Here is a 25,057-nt window from a genome sequence, read left to right as displayed (position 1 = left end):
AGGTAGACCAGTGGATTTTAAAGTACTAGAGTATGTTTCCAGGTTGCAACTAAATGCTAAGAAACTGCCACTTGTCAAATTTTGGATTCTGGTATAATATCAAGGAAAAATACCCATAATTATCTGAAAAGACTAGTAAAATCCTCTTCCTTTTCCTGTTACACACATGTATATATAAGGCTGGATTTTCTTTATACCCTTTAACCAGAGTAAAAGATAGAAACAGACAGGCTGGGCGCGGTGGCTCACGCCTGTAATCCCAGCACTTTGGGAGGGTGAGGAGGATGGATCACGAGGTCAGGAGATTGAGACCATCCTGGCTAACACTGTAGTTCTTTCCCATAAAATATGTTGTTTATGTGAGCATAACTTATTATTGCTGTCTTAAAATGAGTTATCAATCAATATTTAAATTTTTTAGTTTTTCATTTGTAATATGGAAAATATCAGCAGATTTTAATGACATCAACAAAAAACTCTCTGGGATTCTCAGTAGTTCTGATGTGTACATCTAAACATTTGAGAACTGCTGGTTTACTCTGTGCTTGTAACTATCTTCAGAGTTTAAATTTTATGATCACTTGCCTAATTTTTAGAAATAAAGACTACAGCCACTTCCATAGATTCTTCTCTATTATGTTGTTGCAATGACATTGACAATTTAACTTTTAAAAAAAATTCCTTCAAAATTTCTGAATGCAGTAGAGACCTGTAAAGACTCTGGGCTGGGCACGGTGGCTCACGCCTGTAATTCCAGCATTTTGGGAGGCTGAGGTGGGAGGATCTCTTGAGCCTAGGAGTTTGAGAACAGCCTAGGCAACATAGTGAGACATCCTTGTCTATTTTAAATTGAAATAAAAATTTTAAAAATTTAAAATAGGCCTTCTGAGTTATGTTATGCTTTTACCTTTTCTGTAGATTAATATGACATAAAGTAATATTAAGGTTAAAATGGTAGCATAGTGAAATCTTAAATAGTGAAAATATGTAGACTATGGCATAGCTTGCTATTTGGCACATTGGAAGAGAAGGTAATTATTCTGTGAATTGTTTTCTACCAACCAGGTACACTATGTCCTGGCAAAGAGCAGGTGGTTAATAAACTATAATTAAAAGAATGAATAAAACCTGTGAAGCCGTTTAGCATCCTGGTGAGGCATGCCAGATAGTGCTTTGGATTCCCAGTGGGATCTGTGTTGAACAGAAGATGGATTTTGTTAGTTCTATAGCCTACTAACCACATTCTCATATTTCTTCCCCATATTTCGTTATTCTGTATACTTCCTATATTATTTTCTCTCTACCATATTTTAACACTGTTTTTACGTGTCTTGCCAAATTGTATACCACATAATTATAAATTAATGAAGTTGCTTTCATAGTGACTCACAGAACTTGCTAGTCTTATTACTTGAATTATATTTTATATTTATAAACTGTGGCTTTATTTTATATAAAATATATTTTATATTTATAAACTTTGGGAAGATCTTGTGAAAATAAGAATATCATTTCGACTTGGACTGTATTTGTTTTTAAGTGCCTACCATATGCTATGTGAATAGATTCCTTTGGATGTAAGTGATATTGGTATAATCCGATATCACCAATCATCACCCATGCATGAAACAAAATTAAAAATTAATTGGATTTGTAGCTTTAATTTTCTGTTGCAATAGAGAAGGCCGATTCATGGTTCAGAATACTTTTTCTAAGAAAAGAGATTTCAAAAACTCTTCTTACTGTTTCTGTTTATTATTACTGTTCTGATGATCTGAATATTTGGTAAATTCTTGACTTAAAAGAGGAGACGGTAGTGAGTATTATTGTTTCTAGTGAGATACTGTGTGGGGATAGTTTGATGATTATTATGGATGTTAGGCCCCTTCCTCTAGTGGCCTAAATGTTTGTTTGTATCACAATTCTAAACTCAATCAGATGAATATTTTAATATTAGAAAAAAGGTTTAGATATTTATTTTCTATGTCTTGTGCGTTTCTGTATTAATAATTACATACTGGAGTCCAATATTTCTAAAAGTGTTGCCCTTGGATGACCTTGTCAGAAATACCTAATGCTTATTACTGGACATCATTCCTGACTCAGGACCCCATTCCTGGATCACAGTCTCTGGCTGGGGGACAGGGGAAATTTAAGCTGAATTAGAAAATCTGTTTAAATGAAAGTTTTCATATATAGAGTATACACAAAAACAGAGAAGATAAAGGAATGAGTCCCAGTGTACTAGCTTCAATAATTATCAGCCTTTTGTCCATGTTGTTTAATCATTTTTGGTTAAAGTACTTTGTTTTTCTTGAGACGGAGTCCCTGTCCCCTAGGCTGGAGTACAGTGGCAGGATCTCGGCTCACTGCAAGCTCCGCCTCCCAGATTCATGCCATTCTTCTGCCTCAGCCTCGTGAGTAGCTGGGACTACAGGCGCCCACCACCACACCTGGCTAATTTTTTGTATTTTTAGTACAGACGGAGTTTCACTGTGTTAGCCAGGATGGTCTTGGTCTCCTGACCTCATGACCGCCTGCCTCAGCCTCCCAAAGTGCTGGGATTACAGGTGTGAGCCACCGTGCCTGGCCGGTTAAAGTATTTTTTTTAAAGCAAACCTCAGGCAATGTGTGATTTCTCTGTAAATTCAGAAATATTAAAGGTGAATTTGCACTGAGAATCCTGGTGGTTTTTTTAATAGACCCTTGACATTAGAAAGCTCTTTTATAACTTAAAAAGTTTACTTTATTGAACAAAATATTACTTCATTAAATTTTCTATAAAATGTTGATATATAGCATATAACTGTACATTCTTTTATTAGATATGAATAGTGATTTTGTAAAACTGAAAATATTCAGGAAGCTGTAGGTTTTGATGAAGGTTTTAGTAAATAAAAGTATAGTTAGGTAACTTTTCCCTGTAACTTTTGCAAACAAAATCCTCATCTTAGTCCTAAATGCTATCTGGTAATGCTTACTGACTTGATAAAAGTTTAAGTTTGTAAAAGAAACCATCACACATTTCTTAGTATCTCTTTGGATCTATTTAACTCCTGCGTCTTGCTGAAAAGGGAAAATATTTAATATTTACGTATTAAGATTAATGGTTTATTAATTTAACTCATGAGATGTTATGATTTCCATTTTCAGAAGAGACTGCGAATGCTTGATAAGTGGTAGAATGAGGAAGCTCAGGACTGTTTGACCTTAAAGCCATACTCTTTCCGTCACACATTTGCTCATGTACCATTCTGCTAGCATGAAAATCCTGACATAGATCCCTAAGTGGAAATTAAATCTGATGTTGTATTGACACATGGGTCTCAAGCTGCATCTTCCTCTTCTGTCCAACATCTTAAGGTTGGAGTGCCCCACCTTCAGGACAGTCAGTTCTGCTATGACATGATGGATGGATTCTTAAAAATCATCACACTTTGCCAGATGCATAATGAGAAACACCGAACTTATGGAAAAGATGGGGTTAGGAAAACACTGCTCAAGAACTTGGTCATTGACACTCAAAAAAAATAGGGACCTGATAAAAATGTGCACACTAAGTATTTAATACTTATAAAACACAATAAATATGACATATTAATTTAAAAACTTTAAGTTTATTTGTAGAAGTGGGCATCAGAAGGAGTGCAGCTTGTGTGTCATTGTGAAGTGATAGAATGAGCATTATCTAAAATTGGAGGAAAATTATAACACTAGATGTGGTTAAGTGTGGCTAGTAACACAGATGTTGAACTGAGTAGCTGGTAGTTGTTGGAGGTATGTGTTTGAGGTTTGTGGCTTGTTTCAGGTGGGCATAATTTTCTGTGTCCATCACGTTTCTTATGGATGAAATAGCACTTACAAGCAAATGCAAGTTGCAGCTGTTTTCAAATTGTTCCTTAATATATTATCAATTGCATTGGAACAATTTCATGATTTCAATATAAGGGTTATAGCAGAATTGAATGTAGTTGGTCCTCTTCTCCTCTCCATCTACACTCCCCCGTTCTTGCAACTGGTTTTCAAATACCATTTGTATAATTATATATTTATCCAGCGATTTTATATGGCTTTAAATATCATTTATATATTGTTAACTTCCAAATTTATGATGTCAAGCTCATCTTTTCTCTAAAATATCAGACCCATTTCTTTAGTTACAACTTGATGCATTTCTAGTATGTTTATTTCATAGACACTTCAAATTAGACATATTTTAAGCCCTTTGGTTCTTACCCAAAACCTGTGTCTGACTCATACAGTAGGAAAGTCAAGCCCACTTCACAGATGCCTGGGCTTCATATGTTGCTACTTGCTGTAAGTGGGCTGATGCCTCTCTAGTGCTCTAATCAGAGGTGTTTCTTAAGGTCAGAGGGCAGAGCCGTAAACCATCCACTTAGCCATTCATCTTTTGTGATTGGAGAAATGGCCTGAAGTATGAAGCTACATTCAACCCTGAGCAGTGTTCGTGGTGTAGTTGATTGGTCAGGTGCTTGAAAGAATCAAGACTAGAGACAAAGATGTTTGGGGAGGAGTCATGTGAATAGATTGCCAGGAGTCAACACTGAATATGAGGGGGTGTTTCCCAAAAAGTTCTCAACCGTGAAATCAGAGTAAGGCACCATAGCATATCGGCCAGACTCTCCTTTGTCACCACAGTGCCATTAACAGCATGATGGCAGGGATGGAGGTTATGCATAGGTCTGACAGCATGAGCTCCCTCTTACCAAGACTAATGTAGCAAGTGGTGGTTGCTGAATGTCCAAACAGTGAGCAGCAGATACCAAAGCTAAGCACTTCTCAATAAACCATTTACTGATACATTGATCCCAACCAGACTTTATCACTTCAAAGGAAACAACAATTCATTCTTACTGGAGTTAATACTTTAGCTAATGTATTTACTTTAGCCTCCTAATACATCCTAATACAAGCACCATCATCTGAAGGCATAAAGAATGCCAGCTTTAACCACATGGAGACCTGCATCACATGGCCTCAAAAGGACTAATATGAAGGAGGTGTAGCAATGGGTACGTAGTATAGGACTGATTCACTGGCCTCACCATATACCACGTTACCTGAAGTAACTGGCCTCATACAATTGAATGGCCTGCTGAAGACCTAGCCATGGTGCTGGCTTAAGGACAGCTTCTTGGAAGGTTGAAGTATTGTCCTCCAGGATGCAATATGTGCATTCAATGACTGGTATCTGTTTCTGTGTCCCCAATAACTAGAATACACAGGCTCAGGAAACAGGAGGTAGAAGTGAGACTGACCCCTGTCTCTACTACTTTTAGTGACCTGCTGCCTGAATTTGTTTCCCACTTTAGGCTCCACTGGATTAGAAGTTCTCGTTCTGGCAGTGGGGCTGGGGGAAGAATGTGCCTGCTAGGAGACACCTGAGGGCACCACTGACCTATCACCTGCTTGTTTTGGGCCTCTCATGCCCATGGACCAGCAGGCAAATAAAAGAGTTAGAATGTTGCCCCAGGTGTACTTGATCCTCTTTACCATGAGAACACCTGGGTTGCTGTGCTGCTCAGTGAAACTCAGAGGATTTGCTCGAACGTCTCCTGGTGACTCCACATTCATTGATAACTTTCGACTATTGTCGATTTGTAGACAAATCCCAAATCTGTCCTCTCCAAAATGTCAGCACCAAAATGGCTCTATCTTATGCTGATCAGAGATGCTTATGGTTCATATGAAAAATACAGAATGACATTCTATATATTAAAACTTGTATTTTTATCTGTATTCATTTTTTGTTCTTTTTTCTCCAAATTATATATTTGCTAACATAAAAATAAAATTGAATTGAGAAGCTGAGGATTTGACAGTAGGAAGGCCTTACTCTAAATGATATTCCAACTGCTTCCACCATAGAGTTTTTAAGAATTATCTTAAGTGTTTAGATAAAAAATTTCCCACTTGAAAAAAACACCTCTAGGTTTATATGGTAAAAACACCAACAAATATATTAAGCATGGCATAAGATACCTTCTTTGATCTCACTGTTGTTCCCATACTAGGCACTTCTCAAGGCTCTCCCCATTTGGCACTTCATGCACCCCTGCCAAAATGATACCACCAAATATACTATATTGCTTCTTATGTCTGTGCCTAGAAAGTTCTCCCTGATGTCATGTTCCTCCCCCTACCCCGAACCCCCACCCTTATTTGGTCTGTCTGTGCTGAGCCCATTATAAAATTGCAAGTTTGTCTTTCTGTTTAGAATTATACTTATCCAGAGAAAGGACTACACATTAAAAAATATTTTGCAACCATACCATATGGCACGGTGGTTGGAACACAGAGACATCAGCGAATGAATTACTTGTGCAGTTCAGAGATTATAATTCTTTTTCCTTTATCTCTATAAAGGAATGGGAGAAAATGAATGATTGTAAATATGTCTTAGCAGTCAAAGTTTATCTGGGGGAATGCACAGGCCTCTTTAGTCCCTTTTAGAGAGGTAGAAAGTTGTAGAATTAAGTTTATGGTAAAAGGATTTCATTAAAGCATTGTAATTTTGTCACTGATTTGAATTGCTATGCACTTATTAATAATTTACATTTCAGATTGCAGAGGAGGGATCAACCATTTCTTGTGTGGTTGAGAGAACCAGAGGAGCTCTGGATTATGTGCATGTATTTTACACCATCTCACAGATTGAAACTGATGGCATTAATTACCTTGTTGATGACTTTGCTAATGCCAGTGGAACTATCACATTCCTTCCTTGGCAGAGATCAGAGGTAAACCCTACCTTTTTTGTTCCTTTGAAAGCCTCCTGGAAAGCTTTCCCTGACATGTTTGTTCTGTAATTTCTTTGCAGCTTCTTGTTGTGTAAGCAATTTAAAATATTTAGATTGTTAGGTATACATCATGGTATAAAATATTTTTGTATTTATGCGAAAGAAAAATTAATAATTTTGAATAATGTGTGTTTCTGTTTTGTTTATGAATCCCAATGTAATAAAAATTGTATAACTGAAAGATGTATTTCTATGGATTTGTTGTTATTACTGATGCACTGGGAACCCACAGAATTCTTTTATTATTATTATTATACTTTAAGTTCTAGGGTACATGTGCACAACGTGGAGGTTTGTTACATATGTATACATGTGTCATGTTGGTTTGCCGCATCCATCAACTTGTCATTTATATTAGGTATTTCTCCTAACGCTATCCTACAACAAGCCCCAGTGTGTGATGTTCCCCTCCCTGTGTCCATGTGTTCTCATTGTTAAACTCCCATTTGTGAGTGAGAACATGCGGTGTTTGGCTTTCTGTCCTTGTGATATTTTGCTGAGAATGGTGGGAAATCACAGGAATTCTTTTTTTGTTTTTTTTTTGAGACAGAGTTTCACTCTTGTTGTGCAATGGCATGATCTCGGCTCACTGCAACCTCCGCCTCCTGGGTTCAAGTGATTCTCTTGCCTCAGCCTCCCAAGTAGCTGGGATTACAGGCATGCACCACCATGCCTGGCTAATTTTGTATTTTCAGTAGAGACGGGGTTTCTCCATGTTTCTCAGGCTGGTCTCAAACTCCTGACCTCAAGTGTTCCGCCCGCCACGGCCTCCCAAAGTGCTGGGATTACGGGTGTGAGCCACCACGCCCAGCCCAGAATTCTTTTTTTTTTTTTTTAATTTATTTATTATTATTATACTTTAAGTTGTAGGGTACATGTGCATAACGTGCAGGTTTGTTACATATGTATACTTGTGCCTTGTTGGTGTGCTGCACCCATCAACTCGTCATTTACATCAGGTATAACTCCCAATGCAATCCTTCCCCCCTCCCGCCTTCCCCCTTCCCCAATATAGGCCCCGGTGTGTGATGTTCCCCTTCCTGAGTCCAAGTGATCTCATTGTTCAGTTCCCACCTATGAGTGAGAACATGCGGTGTTTGGTTTTCTGTTCTTGTGATAGTTTGCTAAGAATGATGGTTTCCAGCTGCATCCATGTCCCTACAAAGGACACAAACTCATCCTTTTTGATGGCTGCATAGTATTCCATGGTGTATATGTGCCACATATTCTTAATCCAATCTGTCACTGATGGACATTTGGGTTGATTCCAAGTCTTTGCTATTGTGAATAGTGCCGCAATAAACATACGTGTGCATGTGTCTTTATAGCAGCATAATTTATAATCCTTTGGGTATATACCCAGTAATGGGATGGCTGGGTCATATGGTACGTCTAGTTCTAGATCCTTGAGGAATCGCCATACTGTTTTCCATAATGGTTGAACTAGTTTACAATCCCACCAACAGTGTAAAAGTGTTCTTATTTCTCCACATCCTCTCCAGCACCTGTTGTTTCCTGACTTTTTAATGATCGCCATTCTAACTGGTGTGAGATGGTATCTCATTGTGGTTTTGATTTGCATTTCTCTGATGGCCAGTGATGATGAGCATTTTTTCATGTGTCTGTTGGCTGTATGAATGTCTTCTTTTGAGAAATGTCTGTTCATATCCTTTGCCCACTTTTTGATGGGGTTGTTTGTTTTTTTCTTGTAAATTTGTTTGAGTTCTTTGTAGGTTCTGGATATTAGCCCTTTGTCAGATGAGTAGATTGCAAAAATTTTCTCCCATTCTGTAGGTTGCCTGTTCACTCTGATGGTAGTTTCTTTTGCTGTGCAGAAGCTCTTTAGTTTAATTAGATCCCATTTGTCAATTTTGGCTTTTGCTGCTGTTGCTTTTGGTGTTTTAGACATGAAGTCTTTGCCCATGCCTGTGTCCTGAATGGTACTACCTAGGTTTTCCTCTAGGATTTTTATGGTATTAGGTCTAACATTTAAGTCTCTAATCCATCTTGAATTAATTTTCGTATAAGGAGTAAGGAAAGGATCCAGTTTCAGCTTTCTACTTATGGCTAGCCAATTTTCCCAGCACCATTTATTAAATAGGGAATCCTTTCCCCATTTCTTGTTTCTCTCAGGTTTGTCAAAGATCAGATGGCTGTAGATGTGTGGTATTATTTCTGAGGACTCTGTTCTGTTCCATTGGTCGATATCTCTGTTTTGGTACCAGTACCATGCTGTTTTGGTTACTCTAGCCTTGTAGTATAGTTTGAAGTCAGGTAGCGTGATGCCTCCAGCTTTGTTCTTTTGACTTAGGATCGTCTTGGAGATGCGGGCTCTTTTTTGGTTCCATATGAACTTTAAAGCAGTTTTTTCCAATTCTGTGAAGAAACTCGTTGGTAGCTTGATGGGGATGGCATTGAATCTATAAATTACCTTGGGCAGTATGGCCATTTTCACGATATTGATTCTTCCTATCCATGAGCATGGTATGTTCTTCCATTTGTTTGTGTCCTCTTTGATTTCACTGAGCAGTGGTTTGTAGTTCTCCTTGAAGAGGTCCTTTACATCCCTCGTAAGTTGGATTCCTAGGTATTTTATTCTCTTTGAAGCAATTGTGAATGGAAGTTCATTCCTGATTTGGCTCTCTGTTTGTCTGTTACTGGTGTATAAGAATGCTTGTGATTTTTGCACGTTAATTTTGTATCCTGAGACTTTGCTGAAGTTGCTTATCAGCTTAAGGAGATTTTGGGCTGAGACAATGGGGTTTTCTAAATATACAATCATGTCATCTGCAAACAGGGACAATTTGACTTCTTCTTTTCCTAACTGAATACCCTTGATTTCTTTCTCTTGCCTGATTGCCCTAGCCAGAACTTCCAACACTATGTTGAATAGGAGTGGTGAGAGAGGGCATCCCTGTCTTGTGCCAGTTTTCAAAGGGAATTTTTCCAGTTTTTGCCCATTCAGTATGATATTGGCTGTGCGTTTGTCATAGATAGCTCTTATTATTTTGAGGTACGTTCCATCAATACCGAATTTATTGAGCGTTTTTAGCATGAAGGGCTGTTGAATTTTGTCAAAAGCCTTTTCTGCATCTATTGAGATAATCATGTGGTTCTTGTCTTTGGTTCTGTTTATATGCTGGATTATGTTTATTGATTTGCGAATGTTGAACCAGCCTTGCATCCCAGGGATGAAGCCCACTTGATCATGGTGGATAAGCTTCTTGATGTGTTGCTGAATCCGGTTTGCCAGTACTTTATTGAGGATTTTTGCATCGATGTTCATCAGGGATATTGGTCTAAAATTCTCTTTTTTTGTTGTGTCTCTGCCAGGCTTTGGTATTCAGGATGATGTTGGCCTCATAAAATGAGTTAGGGAGGATTCCCTCTTTTTCTATTGATTGGAATAGTTTCAGAAGGAATGGTACCAACTCCTCCTTGTACCTCTGGTAGAATTCAGCTGTGAATCCATCTGGTCCTGGACTTTTTTTCGTTGGTAGGCTATTAATTATTGCCTCAATTTCAGAGCCTGCTATTGGTCTATTCAGGGATTCAACTTCTTCCTGGTTTAGTCTTGGAAGAGTGTAAGTGTCCAGGAAATTATCCATTTCTTCTAGATTTTCCAGTTTATTTGCGTAGAGGTGTTTATAGTATTCTCTGATGGTAGTTTGTATTTCTGTGGGGTCGGTGGTGATATCCCCTTTATCATTTTTAATTGCGTCGATTTGATTCTTCTCTCTTTTCTTCTTTATTAGTCTTGCTAGCAGTCTGTCAATTTTGTTGATCTTTTCAAAAAACCAACTCCTGGATTCATTGATTTTTTGGAGGGTTTTTTGTGTTTCTATCTCCTTCAGTTCTGCTCTGATCTTAGTTATTTCTTGCCTTCTGCTAGCTTTCGAATGTGTTTGCTCTTGCTTCTCTAGTTCTTTTAATTGCGATGTTAGAGTGTCAATTTTAGATCTTTCCTGCTTTCTCTTGTGGGCATTTAGTGCTATAAATTTCCCTCTACACACTGCTTTAAATGTGTCCCAGAGATTCTGGTATGTTGTATCTTTGTTCTCATTGGTTTCAAAGAACATCTTTATTTCTGCCTTCATTTCGTTATGTACCCAGTAGTCATTCAGGAGCAGGTTGTTCAGTTTCCATGTAGTTGAGCGGTTTTGATTGAGTTTCTTAGTCCTGAGTTCTAGTTTGATTGCACTGTGGTCTGAGAGACAGTTTGTTATAATTTCTGTTCTTGTACATTTGCTGAGGAGTGCTTTACTTCCAATTACGTGATCAAGTTTGGAGTAAGTACGATGTGGTGCTGAGAAGAATGTATATTCTGTTGATTTGGGGTGGAAGTTCTATAGATGTCTATTAGGTCTGCTTGCTGCAGAGATGAGTTCAATTCCTGGATATCCTTGTTAACTTTCTGTCTCGTTGATCTGTCTAATGTTGACAGTGGAGTGTTGAAGTCTCCCATTATTATTGTATGGGAGTCTAAGTCTCTTTGTAAGTCTCTAAGGACTTGCTTTATGAATCTGGGTGCTCCTGTATTGGGTGCATATATATTTAGGATAGTTAGCTCTTCCTGTTGAATTGATCCCTTTACCATTATGTAATGGCCTTCTTTGTCTCTTTTGATCTTTGATGGTTTAAAGTCTGTTTTATCAGAGACTAGTATTGCAACCCCCGCTTTTTTTTGTTCTCCATTTGCTTGGTAAATCTTCCTCCATCCCTTTATTTTGAGCCTATGTATGTCTCTGCGTGTGAGATGGGTCTCCTGAATACAGCAGACTGATGGGTCTTGACTCTTTATCCAGTTTGCCAGTCTGTGTCTTTTAATTGGAGCATTTAGTCCATTTACATTTAAGGTTAAGATTGTTATGTGTGAACTTGATCCTGCCATTATGATATTAACTGGTTATTTTGCTCGTTAGTTGATGCAGTTTCTTCCTAGCCTCGATGGTCTTTACATTTTGGCATGTTTTTGCAATGGCTGGTACCGGTTGTTCCTTTCCATGTTTAGTGCTTCCTTCAGGGTCTCTTGTAAGGCAGGTCTAGTGTTGACAAAATCTCTAAGCATTTGCTTATCTGTAAAGGATTTTATTTCTCCTTCACTGATGAAACTTAGTTTGGCTGGATATGAAATTCTGGGTTGAAAATTCCTTTCTTTAAGAATGTTGAATATTGGCCCCCACTCTCTTCTGGCTTGGAGAGTTTCTGCCGAGAGATCTGCTGTTAGTCTGATGGGCTTCCCTTTGTGGGTAACCCGACCTTTCTCTCTGGCTGCCCTTAAGATTTTTTCCTTCATTTCAACTTTGGTGAATCTGGCAATTATGTGTCTTGGAGTTGCTCTTCTCGAGGAGTATCTTTGTGGCATTCTCTGTATTTCCTGGATTTGAATGTTGGCCTGCCCTACTAGGTTGGGGAAGTTCTCCTGGATGATATCCTGAAGAGTGTTTTCCAGCTTGGTTCCATTTTCCCCCTCACTTTCAGGCACCCCAATCAGACGTAGATTTGGTCTTTTTACATAATCCCATACTTCTTGCAGGCTTTGTTCATTTCTTTTTCTTCTTTTTTCTTTTGGTTTCTCTTCTCGCTTCATGTCATTCATTTGATCCTCAATCGCTGATACTCTTTCTTCCAGTTGATCGAGTCGGTTACTGAAGCTTGTGCATTTGTCACGTATTTCTCGTGTCATGGTTTTCATCTCTTTCATTTCGTTTATGACCTTCTCTGCATTAATTACTCTAGCCATCAATTCTTCCACTTTTTTTTCAAGATTTTTAGTTTCTTTGTGCTGGGTACGTAATTCCTCCTTTAGCTCTGAGAAATTTGATGTACTGAAGCCTTCTTTTCTCATCTCGTCAAAGTCATTCTCCGTCCAGCTTTGATCCGTTGCTGGCGATGAGCTGCGCTCCTTTGCCGGGGGAGATGCGCTCTTATTTTTTGAATTTCCAGCTTTTCTGCCCTGCTTCTTCCCCATCTTTGTGGTTTTATCTGCCTCTGGTCTTTGATGATGGTGATGTACTGATGGGGTTTTGGTGTAGGTGTCCTTCCTGTTTGATAGTTTTCCTTCTAACAGTCAGGACCCTCAGCTGTAGGTCTGTTGGAGATTGCTTGAGGTCCACTCCAGACCCTGTTTGCCTGGGTATCAGCAGCAGAGGCTGCAGAAGATAGAATATTTCTGAACAGCGAGTGTACTTGTCTGAGTCTTGCTTTGGAAGCTTCCTCTCTGGGGTGTACTCCACCCTGTGAGGTGTGGGGTTTCAGACTGCCCCTAGTGGAGGATGTCTCCCAGTTAGGCTGCTCAGGGGTCAGGGACCCACTTGAGCAGGGAGTCTGTCCCTTCTCAGATCTCAGCCTCCATGTTGGGAGATCCACTGCTCTCTTCAAAGCTGTCAGACAGAGTCGTTTGCGTCTGCAGAGTTTTCTGCTGTGTTTGTTATTGTTTACTGTGCCCTGTCCCCAGAGGTGGAGTCTACAGAGACAGGCAGATTTCCTTGAGCTGCTGTGAGCTCCACCCAGTTCGAGCTTCCCAGCGGCTTTGTTTACCTACTTAAGCCTCAGCAATGGCGGGCGCCCCTCCCCCAGCCTTGCTGCTGCCTTGCCGGTAGATCAGACTGCTGTGCTAGCAATGAGGGAAGCTCCGTGGGTGTGGGACCCTCCCGGCCAGGTGTGGGATATGATCTCCTGGTGTGCCTGTTTGCTTAAAGCGCAGTATTGGGGTGGGAGTTACCCGATTTTCCAGGTGTTGTGTGTCTCAGTTCCCCTGGCTAGGAAAAGGGATTCCCTTCCCCCTTGCGCTTCCCAGGTGAGGCAATGCCTCGCCCTGCTTTAGCTCTCGCTGGTCGGGCTGCAGCAGCTGACCAGCACCAATCGTCCGGCACTCCCCAGTGAGATGAACCCAGTACCTCGGTTGAAAATGCAGAAATCACCGGTCTTCATTGTCGCTCCCGCTGGGAGTTGGAGCCTGGAGCTGTTCCTATTCGGCCATCTTGCTCCGCGAGCCCAGAATTCTTTTTTTTTTTTTTTTTTTTTTTTTTGAGACGGAGTCTCGCTCTGTCGCCCAGGCTGGAGTGCAGTGGCCGGATCTCAGCTCACTGCAAGCTCCGCCTCCCGGGTTCGGGCCATTCTCCTGTCTCAGCCTCCTGAGTAGCTGGGACTACAGGTGCCCGCCACCTCGCCCGGCTAGTTTTTTGTATTTTTTAGTAGAGACGGGGTTTCGCCGTGTTAGCCAGGATGGTCTCGATCTCCTGACCTAGTGATCTGCCCTTCTCGGCCTCCCAAAGTGCTGGGATTACAGGCTTGAGCCACCGCGCCCGGCCGAGCCTAGAATTCTTAATGGTAGTCTTCTAATCAGCCAGTGAGAAATTCTTATAACTGTAATCTCGTTTTATTTGCATTAAACTTGGAGAGATGAGGGTTTTTTAAATATATATTTCAAGAGTAAAGGTGACCTCAGTTTCATAAAAAAACTTTCCATGAACAAGAGTCACATGTCTGAATATATACTCCATAAATAAATGATACTTTTTATAAGTGAGATTGGGATGAGGCTTTCTCCTGTATCAGAATATTTAAGTATTGATCATGTTGGAATATGCATGTCAATATAATTTTTACATTAAAATATAAGTCTCTCATAAGTCATCAGGGATACATAGCAAACTAAGTTAAGGTTTGTAAATAATAAGTAATTTTTGAGGACACTTTTGAGGGATTTAGAAGTTAGTTGGATTAAAAAAAAATTGAGGAAAAGTTTAAAATGTTAAGATCTAAAGAATAAAAGCTAAGGAAAAGTGACCAAATTTCTATAATTTGGTGGAATAAGGAAGCAAATTAAATAGTGTAACAGCAAAAGTTCCTTGATACTAGTCTGCGGACAGGCCCATGATAAAGGTTTTACTAGTACTTTACCATTGTTTTATAAATTAAATTTATATACATTTTGAAAGATATAAGAGTTAATCAAATTTAGTAATTAAAACAGTTCTAAATGTTCCAGTCGAGTATCATATAAAGTATTTTGACTGGACATGGTGGTGTGCACCTGTAGCGTAAACTACTTGGGGGCTGAGGTGGAAGGATAACTTGGTCCTGGGAGGTTGAGGCTGCAGTGAGCTGTGATCACACCAGTGCACTCCAACCTGGGAAACAGAGCCAGACCTTGTCTCACATATATTTGATTACCTAAGTTAACAATTTCTTTTTCCCTTAGTTCATGAATTCTGTGATTTAGGTAGTGCATGTTATTTTTGCGCTTCTCTGAGCACATGTGTGATGTATTACTCCTTAATTTAAAATACGATTAAAATGTACATTAAAAGCCAAATTTAAGTTTGAACTCAGATCTAGTGAACCAAAATCTCTAGAAAAAGAACATTTAAAAAAAAAAAAAAAAGCTCTCCAGGTGTTTTTAGGACCAATGATTAGTATTCTGGAGACTATATTTGGATTTAGAGTTTGTTTTCAGACAGTTGTCACTCTTTTCTGGGAGAAACCAGGAAGTCACCATTCTTACTTACATAGCCTCTCTATTTCTTACTCTCCATGTTAAGTGCCTCATCAGGCCTGCATCTTCTCTCTCTAGACAAATTTCAAATCTAACAATTTTTCCACATCTCTTTTGTTACTGTATTAGTTCAGAATTTTATCATTTCTGGTCAGTCACCTCCTAACTTATCCTCTTGCATCCTTTTTTGTTTTGTGCACTCTGTTTATTCTGCCATGGTACTTATTCTAAAGCAGAATGCTAATTTGGTCAGTCCTCTGCTTATGATTCTTCAATTTATCTCCACTTTCTATGGAATGAAGTCCAAGTGTTTTATGATAGCATAAAAGATCCCTATGATTTGGCTCCTGATTATTCATTCAGCCTCATGTTTTCCTCTTGACTGGTGATCTGATTGCAGATGCCGTGTTCTTTCATGTCTCCTTGCCTTTGTCAGTATTGTGTCTTTTGTTTGGAGTGTCCTTTCCCATTATTATTTACAACTGTAAGTGATCAATCAGAATTTGCTTCAAACACATCTGCTGTAAAACCTTACCAGGTAGAATTAGTTTCTTCATCACTTTATTTTGTACAGAACTCTATCATGATATTTTCGCATTGGGTTTTAAGTGATTTCCTATAGACCTGTCTCCTGTGATACATCAGGACTGGGGTCTAACCCCAGCATACTGCATATGTCGAAACATGTTTGTTTGATTAATAAAGAAAGGAGAAATTGTTTTTTCACTTTAAATTTTGAGTTAAATTTTGTAGAGCATGGCTGAGTTATTCCTATTCCTTTTATAACCTTTTTTGGATTAATTGCTTGTGCTGGACTCCTAAGGCCTATATGAATCTACTTTCTAAAATACTGCTCCTGAGCACGTCAGGCGCTCCTTAGGCAGACACTAGACACAGGTACATTGCCCTTGCTTCTTATCCTATCACATCTCATCATAGAACTTGCAGTTTCTTAATTGGGAAGTCTCTACCTGATGTTGGTAATACCATGGTCTTTGGTACAAAAAATATATGATATTATATTGGTAAATCAACATATCATATATGATGTGATATTGATGCATGTATAGGCTACTGTCAGAAAATGCTACTGCTCAGCACCTGCCTTAGTCTGTTGGGACTGTTATAACAACATACCTTAGACTGAGTAACTTATAAAGAACAAAAAGTTACTGCTTACAGTTTTGGAGACTGGGAAGTCTGAGAGCAGGGCGCCTGTAGATTCTGTGTCTGGTGAGGGCTTACTCTGCTTCAAAGATATGGTGCCTTCTCAATATGCCTTCCTCATGGTGGAAGGGGTGAACAAGCTCCCTCAACACTAATTCCGTTCATGAGGGCTCTATCCTCAAGCCCTCAACACCTCCTGAAAACCCCACCTTTTAATAACACTACTTAGGGGATTAGATTTTAACATGGGAATTTGGGGGGCGGGAGGACAAGACATTCAGACTATAGCAGCACCCATTATTTTAAAGGAATTAATCTATTCAGACTTCTCTTTCTCTGTATATGTTTGTATACACACATATGCACACACACATACAATGTTTTAATGTTTAAATTTATGCAGAAATAAGTCTTAAGTGTTTAACTTCATTTAAATATAATTTAGTTGCCTTTTGAATTTTCTTCTGGTAAGTAATTTCTAAATGCCTCATTGCTTAGTGCCTCTGGATATTTATATTTATAGGTTCTGAATATATATGTCCTTGATGATGATATTCCTGAACTTAATGAGTATTTCCGTGTGACGTTGGTTTCTGCAATTCCTGGAGATGGGAAGCTAGGCTCAACTCCTACCAGTGGTGCGAGCATAGATCCTGAAAAGGAAACGACCGATATCACCATCAAAGCTAGTGATCATCCATATGGTAACCTGCTCCTTTTGCAAGAAAAATCTTCTCTTCTCTGGGTGTACTTAGTTTTGTTAAGAACTTCTTAAGGCAGTTTTTGCAAATGATAGAAGTAGAATGCCTTCGACCTCCTGATTTCTAAACTCTTTAACTTGTATGCTGCCATTTTGAGGGACATTGTTTATGAGAGAAAATATAAAGATCAGTTTCCATACTTCAATAATATATTTTGAAAAGTTTTTGCCCAATTATTAAAATGGAACAAATTATTTCTGTTCATAGCTATCACATTTCTTTATTAATTATCCTATGGTGATTTGTTAACACGTAAGTGAAAAACTTTGTAATTTATATTTTATTAAGCTTCAAGAAGTGAAGCTATCACTCTTCATATTAATTTCTTTTTGTCTTATACTAAATAGTGACAATTTTTTCGACTGGGGAACTATCACAGATGTCTGTCCTAGTAAACTGAGAATGTTTTCTGTATTGAAAAATAGTATTTCTTCTACAGGAATGAATCAAGAACATCTGTTAAAAGGTTTGGGTAGAATCTTGAGAGACTCTTCACCTTTAGTTTTCATAGTTAGGTTTTATTTGTTTGTTTTTAAGTGTTGCAACTCCTTTAAGGTGCCACTTAACCTGTTCGTTCTAGAATGATTTCTGGAGATTCGAATAAAATATGAGTAAAAGTTAGAAAATATATATTTTAAAATGCTATCAATGTTCCTGCTATTGATGCTGCTGTGGGAAGAAAAGCTTTCTTTGAGTAGAGACATGGAAAATTAACAATTTAACTTTCATTATTCTGAAAGCTTATAAATATATTCGGTGTCAAAAGCATGTTAGTTAAATCTTTGCTAAAATATTTTCTAAATAAAGGCCCTCAGATTTTTGGCCTGGTGATCAAAATAATTGTGTAAGATCGCTTTAATTGAATAAGAAATTCTTGCACAATTCATTGGGAGAATGCCCTGGCCCCTTTGTCTCCACTAGGCTTGCTGCAGTTCTCCACAGGGCTGCCTCCTCAGCCTGAGGACACAATGACCCTGCCTGCAAGCAGTGTTCCACATATCACCGTGCAGGAGGAAGATGGAGAAATCAGGTTATTGGTCATCCGTGCACAGGGACTTCTGGGAAGGGTGACTGCGGAATTTAGAACAGTGTCCTTGACAGCATTCAGTCCTGAGGATTACCAGGTAATTCACTGAGTCCTTTTGAAGTTGTATTTGCACTTGTAAAACAGACATAATCCTTCTCTGGAAAGGATTTACACTGTACCTGGAACATGGTGACTCATGCCTGTAATCCTAGCGCTTTGCGAGGCCAAGGTGAGAGGATTGCTTGAGGCCAAGAGTTGTTGACCAGCGTGGGCAACGTAGCAAGTCACTTTCTCTACAAAAACAGAAAAAAAAAAAATTAGCTGGGTGTGGTGGTGCATACCTGTTGTCCTAGCTACTCTGGCGGCTGAGGTAGGAGGATTGCTTGAGCCTAGGAGTTCAAGGCTGCAGTGAGTTATGATCCCATCACTGAGCTCCAGCGTTGGTGACATTGTGAGACTCTGTCTCTAAAAAATAAAATAAAAAAGAGAAAGAAAAAAAGAAATAATCTACTTTATCTAATTGGAGAATATTTATTTAGAATTTACGTTGAACACTATTCATACACACTGAAGTGTTTTCAATTTTGTGTTTTACTTGTCTTCTTAGTATTTATAATAATTTGGGATATAACAAACATTCTGATTTTACAAATTTGTATACAGAATGATTGTAGTCTGTTCGTATACAGAATGATTGTAATCTAACGGATCAGTCTTTTATATTTCAGAATGTTGCTGGCACATTAGAATTTCAACCAGGAGAAAGATATAAATACATTTCTGTAAACATCACTGATAATTCTATTCCTGAACTGGAAAAATCTTTTAAAGTTGAGTTGTTAAATTTGGAAGGAGGAGGTAAGGCTGGTGATGCAAAAATATTAAATATTTGCTTGTCTCCCCATGCTGATGACAGTAGATTCCTTTAGGGAAGTATGTTCCTTTGAATTAATCTTACTTAAATAAATGAATAAATTATTAGTTTTTGGAGAAGGCAGCCTGAAAGTTAATAACTGCTTAAGATACATGATAATGTATACCATAATATATGTGGTAATATAATCTATATGAATCATTTTTGATTGATAATTCCTTTCTTGGTAAAAAGAAAATCCTCCTGTTTACATACACTTTTAGTATTAGTCTTATAAATTAATATTCAACCCATAGTTTCACATTGATATACTTTCGCTATGAAGTTTGGTTAATTCTGAGTAATATCTCTGTTTATTATATGGACAGCATGTTTGTGCTGTTTTTTTTCCCGCTTATTATTACCCACTGATATTTTACTAGAAGAGATACTTTTAGAATGAAACGTGTAAGTGTACTAAGTCACCAAATTACAGGTTTCATTCATGGTAGGTTCCCGTAAGATCACCTCTCTCTTTTCCGTTTTTTGCTATAGCTCTGCTAGGTCAATCTACAGATATAACTGTAGAATCTAGTCCTTTTGGATGATCTATTATCAGTTGATTATTAATAAAAGAAGTCAACAATGCCTTAACTTCAGTTCTGCTTTTCAGAAAGCTCTGATTATCAAGGGTTATTGGAATCAAACTTATTTCATGACAAAACTCATCTGTACTAAGTGAGGCTATTGATAATATGTATCCCAATTAGATGCAATACTTCTTTGCAAAAGTGTTAATGTGTTTATCAGGTGCTACTGGGAGTGTTATGGAATACGTACGATATGCATTGTATTACCTTTATAAGTACAAGAAATTGAGAGATGATATGGTGTTCATCAGAACAGTCCCTTTCATTACAAAACTTGGTATCATTATCTCATTATTATTATTTATTATTTTGATGAAGAAAGCTATAGTATATAAGCCATCCAAAGGAAAAATTGGTATGACTGAGATATTAAAATTGTCTTTATATATAAAGTCGGTATTTGGGGTAAATACGCAAAAATTTTTCTTTCCTATGTTCCCAAATCTCAGGTGAGAGCAAGGAGACCAAGCCAGTATTTGGGAGCAGGGAAATGGTTAAGCAGTGTTGAGCTTGGTTGAATGCATAAAACAGTAGAAATGTGCTGTCTAGTAGGTGGCATATAAAAATACCAGCTTTTCTTGTCTTCCAGAGACAAGTCCTTGCATCTCCAAATCACTATTTGCATTACTAAAAAGGTTACTATAAAATATTTGAAAAGTTGCCCTTTGTATCCCTTATAGCTAAAAATCCTTATGTAACAGAAAGAGAAAATGTTAGTCACCATTAGCTAATACTGATTAGTAATTGTACATGAGATGTTATTGAGATGATACAAATACTTGTGATTATATGACCACTTATAGTGATACTTGTTGTATTATTGAGAAACTTCTCCCCATATCTCTAGAATATGCATTCTTATATATTAATTGGACTTGAATACTCACTAGAAAACCAACCTTGCAGTTTCGTAGGAAGCAATAGTGGCAGAGATCTGATTTATCCCTCAGTGAGTTTGGATTGGAGGAAAAGGAATTTATACAATGACCTCTGCTCCTGGACTCCTATGTAGGGACTGTCTAACATGCCAAGTAGCTTATAGAGCTAAATTCTTTGGAGAGTCAGGGACTTATTTCATGCTTTTTAACTATAAAACTGATGAAACTGATGATTCTACATAAGGTAGCCACAACCTGAATTAGACGTCTTACGCTAGCCAAAGTATATATGGTGTTGAACTTCTTTTTTTATGACTTCTGGATAATGTGGGAGCAAAGCCATGTACCAGATATTTGCTGGAAATCCATTTTGCCTTTTGGATCTGTGTGATGACTTCAGGTTCCTCGTGCCATACATTCTCATGTCTGGTATATCCCAGTCTTATTGACAGGCAAAAACACAGGGCAAAAGGATAAGAGAGGGCAGATCTTAAACTAGCATGTCAATCAAGGATATTGGTAGAAGCATATATGTATGGATGTGGCTTTGCTATTTTTACTCTCCTTTTCTTCTATTGTTATCATCACTGCCCTTCCTATCTTCTTTGTTTGCAAACATTTGGTAAAATAATGGTTGGGGTACAAGATGTATTAGAGGGGAAGGTATAACCATTTTCTCTTTATTATTGCCAAAGTACTTTATATTTTATATTTTTATAATATTATTTATTTTCCATTATTTTATTTGATCTTTACAACTCTTTAGTCCATTTCGTGCTGCTGTAACATAGTACCACAGACTGGGCAATGTATAAGCAATAGAAGTTTACATGGCTCGTGGTTCTCGAGGCTGGAAAGTCCAATATTGGGGGACTGCATCTTGTAGGGCATTCTTGATACATCATAATGTAGTGGAAGGCTCCACATGGTCAGAGAATGCATATGAGAGGGCAAGAGAGGGCTGAACTTGCTTTTACAAGAAATCCATCCTTGCAATAATGAACCCACTCCTGGGATAGCAACATTAATTTATTCATGAGGGCAGAGGTGTCATGACCTGATCACCCCTTAAAGTTCCCAGTTCTCAACATGGTTGCATTTATGATTAAATTTCCAACATGTGAACTTTGGGGAACACATTCAAACCATAGCAACAACATATCTATAAAAGACAGCACCTTTCATAGGTGAGGAGACTGAGATACCAAGAAGTTTTGTGACTTGCTGAAATTTTTACAGCTGGCATCTTTCACAACCAGGAAAGCAGAATTTTTAGATGGCTTGTCTAGGACTCTTTCCACAATGCTGGTGGCCAGAGGGTGATCAAGTTTGAGAATGGTAAATAATTGTGGTGGGGATTTGAATGTGTGGATAGAAGGAAAGGTTAGATGCATTTCCCAATATTGAACTGGTTGTTGCAAATGGTGAGGTGGTTATCATAGGCATATTAGGCCTAAGCGTATGATTACATAATCAGATAAATATATTTTAAATATCTAAGATATTAGAAAATAATTTACATTGCTGCAAAAAAAGTGAAAATTTAAAAATAATACTAGATTGGCAGAAATGGGAAGTAACAATTACAGTCTACATGGAGTGTTTCATGAAACTGTGAATGAAATTTTGATAATTTGATAGCTTGACTGGTGCTATAATTTTGCTATTTAAAATGATCCGTTTCCTGTGGAAGAAAGCATGTTACTGGGTTAATACTACTGCATTTTCCTCTTTGCTTGATATGTTTTAAGACCTCTCAATTTTCTCATTGTGTCAATGTGTGTTGTGTGGGTTGTGTCTCTGTGTCTCCTTGTGAAGTAGCTGAACTCTTTAGGGTTGATGGAAGTGGTAGTGGTGATGGGGACATGGAATTCCTTCTTCCAACTATTCACAAACATGGTAAGCAGCTTTTCTAAGGTCCTTTATTATTATACGTTTTTATTTTAACTTCTCGTTTTAGAGACAATACTGACCACTTATTGACACCTACTATGTGTAGGTCGTTTACATATTTTGTTTCATTAACTGTCACAGCAACTTATGAAGTATAATTTACTTCATGTTGTAGTCACCCAGCTAGAAAGGGATCAAGTCAGAATCACATCCTTGTCTGCTTCCAAAACCCAGACTCTCCTTCCTGTATGAACGTAATGCAGTTTCCTGATTCTAATTGTGATAGAAATTTCACTTGAATGTCATTGGTAAAAATGATTGTTTGGAAACATTTTACGTAGCGTCAAATACCTAAAAAGAGGTCAATAGAAAATTTGTATTTTCATTTTAAATACATCACACTTATTCTCTGTACAAAAAGAACTATGAATCGTTATATGTAAAATTTAATCAAAACAAATGGGGCGTAATCCCAGCACTTTGGGAGGCCAAGGCGGGCTGATCTCCTGAGCTCAGGAGTTCAAGACCAGCCTGACCAACATAATGAAACCCTGTTTCTACTAAAAATACAAAAATTAGCCAGGTGTGGTGGCATGTACCTGTAATACCAGTTATTCGGGAGGCTGAGGCAAGAGAATCTCTGGAACCCAGGAGGCGGAGGTTGAGTGAACCAAGATTGCATCACTGCACTCCAGGCTGGGTGGCAGAGCAAGACTCTGTTCTCAAAGAAAAAAAAAAAAGAAAGAAAAAAACAAATGGGAAAAAGAAATTAGGAAGAAAATAAATGGAAGGATAGTTGGCAATTAATGAGGGTGATATTGAAAAGAGGATGCCTTTTGAAGTAGATTTATATACAAACATGATTCAGCTTTTTACCTCAAATATTTTTTCATATGTGAAAAGCGTACTTAGAATATTTGTTTCTTGAAGAAGAGCATTTTCTAATCCTCAAATCCTTCTTTTTTCACAATGTCAGATTTCATATTTTAGTGTCAGAACTCAATGATTTCACCCCCTTCATTCCTATCTTCCATCAATGCCTAATGCAACCTCTGTAGTTAATTACTCTATTACTTTTAGAATTGTTCATTTTCTAGTCTGCAGACATTAATGCAACATAAAATTTGAACAGTCTTTTTAGGAAAAAATTAAATGCTGCTTTAGATCTTGGCATCTTTTTAGCTGCATAATGGGACTATTTAGGATCAGGAGAGAGAGATTTATAGCATCATCCCATGATGAAAAAATAGGCCTAGAATTCATGCACATTGGAAACCAAGAATCTGTTCAGCCAGAATGACTAAAATCATAGGGAAACTACTTATTATTTCATGAAGGTAAGAGTCATTTTGGCTCAAGTTCTTTTGAGGTCAGCAAAGGTCGTGGGAGACCTTCCTCATATACTCAGTGTGGAAGAATGTTCTCTTTCATAGAGAAGAAAAAGAAAAACAAGTTTTCCTTATTCATCTCCAAGTGCTTATGCAGCACTTGTACATCACGTTGGTGCCAAAGTAGAGAAAGGTCATAAAAGCATGAATATGTGTGGCACCCATTTGTGTCTGCCTTTCTTTCTAAAACAAATTAGAATGTACTCAATGAATGTACGGACTCTTTTCAAAAAGTTGTTCCTTGGCTTTTCCTTTGGTTTGTAAATTACTCATTAACATTTTTTTTTTCTATTTGTTGGAACTTGTTCATGCAGCCAGTCTAGGAGTGGCTTCCCAAATTCTAGTGACAATTGCAGCCTCTGACCATGCTCATGGCGTATTTGAATTTAGCCCTGAGTCACTCTTTGTCAGTGGAACTGAACCAGAAGATGGATATAGCACTGTTATATTAAACGTGAGTACCTTTTCTTCCTTCATTCCTAGATATTTTCTGTTGTTTTAAAAACTGTACTATGTTATGAAAGTGTGTTTTATGTTTTCCTTTTTTTGTGTAGGCTGAGGGGAATGAGCCTGTTGGCACAGGCAGTACAAATTGGTGATCGAACAGTGATTTGGCATTTATTTTTGTCTTTAGTGTTGCACATGGAGTCATTGTTTAATTCTGAGGATCCTTGACCCTTTAAGGAATATAATGGAGCTGTACTACAAGTATTTATCTTACATAGATTTTTGTGTTTATTCAGATGGGCTGTGGTAACAAACATCTGTAAAATATCAATGGCTGATACAAGAAAGATTTGTTTTTGTTTTTCTTTCTTTTTTTTTTTTTCTGTTTTGGAGACGGAGTTTCACTCTTGTTGCCCAGTGGGGTGCAATGGCGCGATCTCAGCTCACCACAACCTGCACCTCCTGGGTTCAAGCGATTCTCCTGCCTTAGCCTCCCAAGTAGCAGGGATTACAGGCATGCGCCACCACACCCGGCTGATTTTGTATTTTTAGTAGAGACAGGGTTTCTCCATGTTGGTCATGCTGGTCTAAAACTCCCAACCTCAGGTGATCCACTCGCCTTGGCCTCTCAAAGTGCTGGAAAAGATTTGTTTTTCATTCACAGTATGTATA

The 25,057-nt window shown here is 38.1% G+C and overlaps 1 protein-coding gene across 5 annotated transcripts in view; it reads left to right on the top strand.

Moving 5' to 3' along the window:
* The window catches only part of ADGRV1 (adhesion G protein-coupled receptor V1), a 593,679-nt gene that overhangs the window by 91,125 nt on the left and 477,497 nt on the right, over positions 1-25,057 (top strand). For 4 of the 5 annotated variants that reach the window (XM_050795448.1, XM_050795449.1, XM_050795445.1 and 1 more), the window contains 6 exons: positions 6,585-6,761; positions 17,012-17,192; positions 18,171-18,373; positions 19,005-19,134; positions 22,476-22,556; positions 24,253-24,392. In XM_050795448.1, the coding sequence (XP_050651405.1) occupies positions 6,585-6,761; positions 17,012-17,192; positions 18,171-18,373; positions 19,005-19,134; positions 22,476-22,556; positions 24,253-24,392 (912 nt within the window). The remainder of the gene's footprint in view (positions 1-6,584; positions 6,762-17,011; positions 17,193-18,170; positions 18,374-19,004; positions 19,135-22,475; positions 22,557-24,252; positions 24,393-25,057) is intronic. The other variant, XM_050795446.1, reaches the window with a different exon arrangement.

The sequence above is a fragment of the Macaca thibetana genome, chromosome 6 (assembly GCF_024542745.1).
Source record: "Macaca thibetana thibetana isolate TM-01 chromosome 6, ASM2454274v1, whole genome shotgun sequence".
In the NCBI taxonomy this organism is placed as follows: domain Eukaryota; kingdom Metazoa; phylum Chordata; class Mammalia; order Primates; family Cercopithecidae; genus Macaca; species Macaca thibetana.
This window is presented reverse-complemented; position numbering and strand designations above follow the sequence as displayed.